At 34.9% G+C, this 9,824-nt stretch overlaps 1 protein-coding gene across 2 annotated transcripts; it reads right to left on the reverse strand.

Moving 5' to 3' along the window:
* Window positions 1-308: 308 nt before the first annotated feature.
* On the reverse strand, window positions 309-6,163 carry LOC107816387 (zinc finger protein CONSTANS-LIKE 9). 2 transcript variants are annotated; one of them, XM_016642098.2, is made up of 6 exons: window positions 5,934-6,163; window positions 4,408-5,108; window positions 3,716-3,943; window positions 1,745-2,043; window positions 940-1,089; window positions 309-821 (listed from the first exon to the last, which is right to left on the reverse strand). In XM_016642098.2, exons 2-5 carry the CDS (start codon window positions 4,990-4,992, stop codon window positions 963-965), a joined length of 1,239 nt encoding a protein of 412 aa, XP_016497584.1. In that variant the 5' UTR covers window positions 4,993-5,108; window positions 5,934-6,163; the 3' UTR covers window positions 309-821; window positions 940-962. The 2 variants fall into 2 exon arrangements, with proteins under 2 accessions (XP_016497584.1, XP_075076120.1); XM_075220019.1 differs by lacking the exon at window positions 5,934-6,163 and adding an exon at window positions 5,287-5,311.
* Between the last annotated feature and the right edge of the window lie 3,661 nt (window positions 6,164-9,824).

Genomic DNA, 9,824 nt, shown 5'->3' on the forward strand with positions numbered 1-9,824 from the left:
ATTAACTATTTTCAAGATATATACATATACATATACAAGATTTTTGCCGAAGCTTACGAGGTCCGATGACCCCTCACTTTAACATATAGGTCCGTCTCTGGCTTCCACGGCTCAAACCGGTGACCTATAAGTTACACAGAGACAAGAGACAACTTTACCGTTGTTCTAAGGCTCCGAATATAACTACAGTAAATAATCAGAATCTTGTAATCCATGAAAACAATATCAGCCACTTTTGACTGCAAATATAAGACAGTATATAGTACTGAATTTCAAGAGACAATAATTAAGATGATAATACATATTCCAATGACTCATGAAACTACCAAAAAATACATAACATGAAAAATATGAGAGGATTATTGCAGTATCATTGTTGATCCTCTCAAACCATACTCCATCCCTACATTTTATCTGGCAAAAATGAACTAGTTTACAAAAACAAGCTTTCGACGAACTTTGTAGCCCTTAATTTCTACACACTGACTAGAATATACATGACAAGTTAACATAATAGCCAAGCAATACAATTCTGATCGGACACGAACGTACAGCTAAATTTTGTGAGTACTTTAAATGTGTGATATCACCAAATTAGAGTTGCAAGAACAAAAGCAATGTAGAGAATGTCCCGCGTACTCTCTGTATTCATAATTTGAGTCGAGAAAGGTGAATCTTGATCGCTCTCTTGAAAGAAGGCTGATCGTCTGCATCAGAAATGGCAAAAGGAGGCACGTTCGTACTTTTTCCTACTTGTTTGGTGAAGCGAAGATATCTGCTTTCGAGCTTGAGCTTCCTTGCTCAGAAACAATAGCAATCCCCTGAGACACAATCATACTATTTATCATTTGCAACAACAAATATGGCATTTCTTTCATCTATTTGGAAGAAACCTCAACTGTTTGGTCTTAATTTAATATGGATAATTTGTTTCCTTACATATATGATAAGAAAGTTTACAATCAATAGCTTCTGGTCGGGAGTGGATCATAGTCATAAGCATCACCAGCCTTGACAAACCGTCCCTTCACACGCCTTCTGACATCAGCTCTTGCCTTGCGAGAGACATACCTCACTCGCTTGTCAAATCTATCACATTATAAAAGGACTGTTAAAGAAGGTGTTGAAAATCTACCAAATCGAAGTTCTGGTACCTGGTGTACACAAGCTAAATAATCAAGATATCACAATTAACTTAAATGTTGAACAAAAGTATGCACAAAGTTTCTCGGCTTAGAAGAAGGTTGGATTATGCCTAAGCTGAGAGAACAAGTGGTGATTATCAAACCAAAGATTGCGCAATCTCCATACTTTAGATATAATGAAGTAAAAAAAAATTGTACCAAATCCAGCAGTTTAAACTTTTAAATGAGATCCCACAATTTAATATGGCATCAGAGCAGGTATAGTTCTAGGTTCAAGTCTCGCCGCCATGCATTACCAAAAGAATTTACACATGCTTGGCCCGGGAAAAAGAATAAGGCCCGCATGTAAGGGAGCGTGTTGAAAATTAATAAGTTGTATAGAAGTGCATCCTGTCTTACAACTTAAACTTTTAGAGGAGATGTGGCAACATCATTCAACATTCCACGATACCTTTTCAAGTTCCTTCTAAGCAACCGAAGACACTTCTAGTCAGAACGACGCCATTCTCGGTTTCAATGTGATATAGTGACGCAACTGAACAGAACTTGAGATGCTACTGACAGGTGAATTTCAACAATTAGTAAAAACAAGAACTTACTTCCTAGTTTTCTTCTTTTCCTTGTAGCGCAACACAGCATTGCTCCTGCTAGTCGATGGCGATGAAGGTTCAGGGCAAGGAGGACCCCACGGTGGCGGCTCTCCCATTAGGAGCATTGGGGAGACTCCACAGTCTTGGTGATCTCCGGCGGTGCTCTCTCCAGTTTGGTTGGAAAATGAAAGGCTAGATTGTCTAGCAAAGTAAAGGATAGAATCCGTCTTGCAGCTCATCCCAGAATCTGCAGATTCTGCATTGCTACATGTTGGCTGCACTGTATTCGCCCGTGCAGTTGATGATCCCTGGTAAATTATTAACAGATTTAGGTTCACCCAAGATCAGAATAATCACAGACGACGAGATAAAGAGCATCAGAATACAAGACAACAAATAAGAACATATATACCAATCACAAACAGAGAGATACTAGACGGAAAACGCAGAAAATAGGCGATTCTACATTACAGGAACGAAACAATTATTTTGTTTTGATATCTAATATTAGATCCTACTACAGGTTGCCAAACAAAAAAGATATGTTCGTCTTCTGCAACATAGATATCTCAAGCCATTGATTCAAAAAAATCAAAGAACAGTATTACATATATAAGACGTTCCTTCCTATACATTGTGAACCCTTTTGTGCTAACTTAGCAAGTTGTCCGACTTCTGTTTCTCGACAAACTGACTTCCAAAACCCTTCCTCTACCCCTTTCCCTCTCCCACAAACCAAAGAATCACGCATACAATAAAACAGAAAATATGGCTAAAATGTAAGGCGTTCTGCAAAATTCTAGTTTCCAGCATCTCAAACCAGATTGATTATTTATTAATTGGTGCATCAGTCGCAGGTCCTAAAACTTGAGCTAAATTATAGAGAATTTTCCTGATGCAGCTTACTGCTATTTTTGCTTTTAGCACTGCTTCTAGTTCTTATACCATATTCATTTCAACTAACTTTCCCAAGGCCCAAATCCAGTTCACATAGATAATACCAGTCCAATAAAGGTTGAGAAGCTAGAATACTCCTGTTGCTATATCAAATGGGTACTATTATTGTCAATGTCTTAGGCTGCGTAAGCACTACCCTCCTCAGACCCCACTTGTGCGATTACACTGGGTTTGTTGTTGTTGTTGTTGTTGTTGTTGTTGTCTTAGGTGGGAATTGATCCATTTTAGTTGCAAATACCCGATCAAGTGGACAAATATCACAATAGCAGGAAACTCAAAAGAATCTATCTACCTCTTATCTTTGTGTTTGTGCTTATAGCTTGTACTTTTGCCAGCTACATTTAGCATGATTCAGCTACCACAAGCACATTCTATGGCTCATAGAGGCGGAGCTACAGTATTGGGTACGGGTTCGGACGAATAGAGTAGCTTTTGCTTAGACCTTGTATTTATATTAGGAAATTTATCAAATATGTATACATATTTGATTGCGAACACAGTAACTAAGACAAGCTATGGGTTCGGTGGCAAGTTCATAACCCATAAACTCTAAATCTTGACTCCGCCTATGATGGCTCACCAAACATGGTATAGCCTACTCGTTCTTAATCTACTTATATCTAAAATGTAACTTGTGGAACTATTTAAAATATCAAACTAAGATGGGAGAAACCTAAAATAAAGGAACTATGAAGGGAAGTGACAAAAAGGCACAAAGAAACATGCATCGCAAAAACATCACAAAAGAAGGTTATACTTTTCGTGGACATCTTTCAGCATGAGGATATATGTTTTCGATGCGTGAGTATCAACATTTCTCTTCAACAGGATGAGAAATGTTTACACTAACTAGATTATGTCATTATGACTAGAGAGAAAGAAAAGTAATTCTTAAGTTCTTGATCTAGCTAATAGTAATAATGATGGCACGTGTTCTGCACGAAAAACTAATAGACAATGAAAAGTATATTGAAGTTGAAGTATATGCAGGAGAAATAATGCTAACATGATCCAGTTACCCACCTCGGCAGCATTAGCACCTCGGCAGTTGGAGTCAGCACTTTTTATGTCCTTCATCTCAAATAAACCATCGAAATTTTCATTCTCAAATAGTTCATCTGGATAATTAAGAGAAGCACCAAATAGCTCTTCGTAATTCTCAATACTCAAGTCCACCGCATCCATAATGAGATTGTCACAGTAAGGATCCTCCTCAAATAAGCTAGAGCCTTTTGCTCCCATATAGCCGCCCTGAAAGTTAATAAAGATAATAGCTCAAGAAAATTCTCGACAAGTGGCAAAGGGGATAGACAATCATGCTTCAAGCAGAGACATTTCGGTCAACCACTTCCGCTCCTTTTCCCCATATCCCCACCCAGCCGGTGGGAAGCAGGAGCTGAGTTGCTAAGACTGATTTTGACAAAGTGATGTATGATGTATCAACGGTATAAAACATAAAAGGTGCAAAAATCATTTCCAGAAAAGGTTATCATTAATATAAAATGCTCCAAGCTCAAAAGAATGGCACTTTTGTTAGTGTTAGCAACACAACACTTACAAAAGTGGGCGATTCTTTATTTCAATGGTCAACTATTATTGCTTCATTTAAGGACAGGATACGAATGTGCTTCCAGAAAAATGGAATTCAGTTCCTTGAAAATTCATGCAAAATTTCTTCATTATGATCAAAACACGTTAATGAAAACTTAGATTACCTTTGACAAAGCAAAATTCGAGGATCCAATAGGCGGTTCCACATTATGCTGCTTGTTGTCAAGAGTAGCCGTAGATGATTCCACCAAAAGATTTGAATTTTCTGAAATATCCATGTCATTCACTTCGACTGCAGCACGCATATTTTGTGAGTTTTCCTTCCCTTGAGGACCTTGACCATCTCTCGGGCGGTTATCCTTGATGCTCATTGTACCCATTCTCTGTTCACAGCTAGCACCAATTGAAGGGTCATCTAAGAGAAATGACCAGATATTAGAAAGTTCGGCAGCGGAAGGACACCCCGTGTAACTACTAAGTGCTTGCCTCATGTGCCTAGAACCTGAACTGGAACTACTAGCATGACCTGACCAATCACAGTTCTGACAAAGCGACGTTTTCTCCTCGATGCACCTAACAACAGCGGGTTGTGAATTACATCTTTCACATATAAGTGTCCTCGAATGACGTTCCGAAAGGGCATTTGCGGAATGGACATTTCGATCACACGACAAACATAAGCACGCTGCATCGGACCGACAATATACAATCGATCGTTGCTCTCCACAGAATTCACATATATAACCCATAACTTTTTCCCCGTCTACAAGATCTTCAGCCTTCAGATAGAAAGTTTTAGACTTTAAGCAACAAAAGATGATTTGCTCAACTGCTTTTGTTACCTTCTACAATAAGGAACAAGAACCTGCATTTTCAAAAGTAAATGAATAAAAAGAAGTAAAAATTTTAGTATAATTCAAGTCTATACTTCATAAGTAAAGATCTTTGCCCATAAAAAAGGGCAGCCCGGTGCACTAAGCTCCCGCTATGCGCGGGCTCCGGAGAAAGGCCGGACCACAAAGGCCTATTGTACGCAGCCTTACCCTGCATTTCTGCAAGAGTTTATTTACACGGCTCGAACTCGTGACCTCCTGGTCCACATGGCAACAACTTTACCACTTACGCCAAGACTCCCCGTCTAAGATCTTTGCACATACAAAAAAGAAAAATTCACCTTATCTCATGAATTGAAGAATTCAAAACGAGATCTTGGTCAGTAAAATAATAATACTTTTTAAATACAACTATAGCAGTTAAAACAAAATGGAAAGGGCTGAATAAAAAGATGCCATTTCAGTCAAAAGGGAGAAAAAGTAACTCCAAACTAATTGAGAATCAAGAATCCAGACAAACAGTGGAGAGTTTTCAGAGTCATAAGTGACTTTTTTCTAAGCATAATTATTTACAACAACAATAAAAAAAAATGACATTTTTACCTTATTAAATATCTCAAGATGGGAAAATTACCTTTAACCAAAAGACATCAAACAAAGAGATAATCTTAAGCTCTAAAGAAGCATAGAAAAAGATCTGAATAACTATATAAAGTATATAAAAAAGAAATAACACACAAACAAATCAAACAAAGAAAAAAACCAAGCAACCCCAACAGAGATTCAAGAACATAAACCTCAATAAACTGGAAAAAAAATGAAGAAAAAAATTTCAAGAAAATTAACTAACTTTTTACCTGATATAACTGTAAGCTGACCAAAAAAGATACACAATACAAAAGGAAAGGGAAATAAGTACTGATAATTAACTCCTTTTGCTGCAGCTTTTTTTTTTTTCCTCAAAGTAGAGAACAAAAACCCCTAAACAAGAAAGATAGGATTTTTTTTCCAGTTTCCAAAATATCTTCTTTAGGAGGGTTGGTTTATGGGAAGTCTTTTGGACGGTATTTGTTGAACTGTTGAGTTCTGATAATATCTACAAATAAAATAATATTAAAGTTGATTAAAAAGTGCAGGAGAGAGAAAGAGAGGAGAAGGGTGTCATGTGGGACCCTTTCCTTTTCATGAAAAGAAAAAAATTGGCCCCCCTCCCCCCCCGGCCTACTTGTGTGTGATGTGGCACTATATCTCTCCTTGATATTTTAGTCTTCAAAAAATAAAATAAAAACATTTTGGTAGATCTTATGAGTAATTTAAAATATCATGTCTTCTCTAATTTTTTTTATTGATGTTCAATTAGAGCCCGACTAATTTGGATTCGTTGCAGGAAGAAGCGCTTTTTATTAGAGTGTTTTCGTACCTAAAATTTTAATTAAGAGTTGTTTGGTCATACGAAATTTTTCACTTTTTTGGAATCAATGTTTAGCCATGAAAATTTCAAATTTCACGAAATTAAATTTTAGATTTTTTTCGAAAATTGAAAAAACTCCAAAAAGCTATTTTTCAAAATTTTTACTTTAACTCACTCACAAAATTCAAAAAACAGCTCCAAATTATATTTATGTTTAAACATAACTCTAATTTTCAAATATCATTTCCACCTGAATTTATTTTTTTCGAAATTTCACAAATCTTATGTTAAACGCCCGCTAAGGGTGAAGAAATCATGTTCATCTCATTACAATCCTTAGTGATGGTGGAATAAATAACATATCAATTTCATAGGAGTATGTTGTTGAGGGGAAAACTAGAATATGAAAAATAATAAGTTGTGAAATATATAATTTTTTAAACAAAAAAATAAAATAAAGAGTGCAATATAAAATAGAATGAAGTGAATATTTTTAATTAAAATAAGACATTATGCCTAGGTTTTGCCTCCTAATTCACAAGTGTGAAATTATGTGTAATCACTTACATTTGTTTTAGCCGCTTAACCAATCAAATGAACCCCATGATCCTCAACATGTCAAAGTATCTTTTCTTTTTCCAATATATCACTTTCAAAGTGAAGACTTGAGATTTTGTTTAGAATTAAATTCCCACTTGCTTCTCTAAAGTTTTTGCAAAAAAATCGAATTAATGGGGAAATAAAAAGTCTACGTATGGTTATATTACTAACCACATTATTATTTTTTTTTTCTTCATATAATAAGTGTAGATTTGATCTCCCCATTCTCATCTTTTGTCTTTCCCTTCCCCTCATGTAACAGTAAGATTTTTTTATATATATAAAAAAAATGGTTATAATTTTCTTCGGTTCCTAGAAAACAAATATACCAATTAGGACCCATTTGTTCATAATTATTTATTTCTTTCAATATTTTTTAAAAAAACTTATTTGTCCATGAAATTTTGTAAGTTTTTCAAAATACCACTTTTTCATAATTTTTCATAATTTTTTGTTTCCCGCTTAAGAAACTGCAATATTTCTTTCAAGTGAAATGTATGTCCAAATATAATTTCAAATTCCAAATACCATTTTTCAACTTAACTCCAAATAAATTTTTTTCTTTCAAAAATTACAATTTTTATGTCCAAACGCCTACTAAAAGTGTGTAAATACTTGTGGAATTTTATTCTTAAAAAATTTACTTAAAAGGTTTAAGAATAAAATGCAGATTTATTTCATGTATGTACCTTACTCCTTTATATAAATTGGAAGTTTTGCATAGTAATTAAGAATGTTGTAGAGGGATAAAACAGTAAGTTTTAATTAGTACAAGTCTTCATAGTTTATTAAAGGGCAATCCAAGCATAAATTTTAGAACCAAATTAAGCAAATGCTTAATTCAACCTCCACTTCTTTGGCTTTTCTATTGTCTACCACTTTGTCAAAAGTAAATTTAAGTGACATACTATTTTCATATCTTCGACAATAATATAGTAGGAGTTTAAATTTTTTAAGGACAGTGATCACACTATCAACCAACAAATTTATGTTCCCCAAAATATCAATTTTCCTAGAAGCCGCCGCCACCTTTTGCCATTTATATTAAAAATGGAAGATACTTTGTAGAATTAGAGAAGTACTCGATAACTCAAATAGGTGCGCCCAACTAATCTCTTAAACTAAAAATAGCTGATGGATGTATAATATATGTGTAATTCATGTATAATTGTATATAATCAATATATAATCTATGTATACCGGCTAGAAAAAGTAAATATTGAATCTGACCGACTATTTGTGTAACAATGAATGATGCAATTTCTCACTTAGATTTGTGTCACTTTTTGTGCTACACGATAAGTGCAATGACATTGAATTGGACCATATATACACAAGAACAAGAATAGCAATTGAGGATTGTATGGCAAGAACAGATAACAAGAGAAGTGGCAAAAATTTCTAAAAATGTTGTTGTTTCAGATAAGGCATTTCAAGTGTTCCTATTTGACAAGACAGTCCACTTGAGGGAACAAGGTCCCCTCCTCTATTTACCAATGTGTCCCCATTCATTTGAAATGGAGCAATTTTATTTTATGTTAAACTTTTAGATAATATTACTCATGTCATTAGAAAAATGTCTCTTTTTTTTTTAACCTTAATTCATAAGTGAGCTTCAATTTAATGTAATCTTAAACTATGGTTAACCACCAAAGGATGTGATGCAACGGATGGGGTTGTTCTTCCTTTAATCATAGGTCTCGGGTTCGAGTCCGGAGTATAAAAAATCCTTGGTATGGAACACTTTCTCCCGAATGGGATCATACGCGGTACGAATCCGGATACAATCGGATTTCAATACGTGTAACCGATACCAAGTGGGAAATCAAATGACAAAGGCAAATATGAGACAATTTGATTGAGGTACCTATAATAAGGAGATCCATACTCAATGATGAGACAATTTCACCTAAAACCAAACCATAAGGTCCCAAACCTCTTTATTCATCTCTTTTCCTTTCAACAATTGTGCTAGAATATGTCAAAGAAATAAAGGAGCTATATAGAAAATAGAAAAAACTTCTCTTTTTGTTGACATGCTTCGATTTGCGGGACATCGGAATGCTGCTTCATGCATTAGATTATTCTTTTAATTTCTCGTGTATGAGCTTGTTCTCGTTATCGATTCCAAATATGAATAAAGAAAGAAGGTTACAGTAGACTGACAACCAACAGAAAATTTATCAATTCATGATGAATTCTCACAATACTTGTTTTGTTTCCTCTTTTGCCTTGAAAAAATATATATCTTAGAGTGGAGCGGTCAATATGATTGCACATTTCATTCCCCACTGCCAAAGAAGAGAGAAGAAAATAAAAAAAATTAAAGAAACCGACCATTACCCCCCCCCCCCCCCCTTAAAAATATCTGAAAGATTGTAATTTTTTCAGGAATTTTTTTTTTTCCAAAAAAAACTTTTCGTTGTGCCTTCAGGAAACATAAAAGAGAACATTTTGGGAACATTTGAAATCACTCACAACACTTCACAAATTTTGCAACTATTGAAACACTTTTATATTGTGTTATTTAAGTTAACCCCTTTTTATAAAGAAAGCCCTACCACAAGAAATAATATCTTCCTGTGTTTTGGATTTTATGCCGAAAATATCTAAAATACGATATTTTGTTGATTAAAAAGTGTAGGAGAGAGAAACATGAAAGGTGTGTGATGTGGGACCCCATTCCTTCTTGAAAAGGGTAAATTTACCCCTTTTTTAAACAATATTTAGTGGGCGT

The sequence above is a fragment of the Nicotiana tabacum genome, chromosome 8, assembly GCF_000715075.1.
Source record: "Nicotiana tabacum cultivar K326 chromosome 8, ASM71507v2, whole genome shotgun sequence".
NCBI lineage: Eukaryota > Viridiplantae > Streptophyta > Magnoliopsida > Solanales > Solanaceae > Nicotiana > Nicotiana tabacum.

Coding starts and splice junctions, on each gene's coding strand:
- LOC107816387 (XM_016642098.2), bottom strand. CDS start 4,992: ATGGGTTATATATGTGAATTCTGTGGAGAGCAACGATCGATTGTATAT. Junction 2,044..3,715: donor GAGGTGCTAATGCTGCCGAG/GTGGGTAACTGG, acceptor ATAATTTACCAG/GGATCATCAACTGCACGGGC. Junction 1,090..1,744: donor GAAAAGAAGAAAACTAGGAA/GTAAGTTCTTGT, acceptor ATAATGTGATAG/ATTTGACAAGCGAGTGAGGT.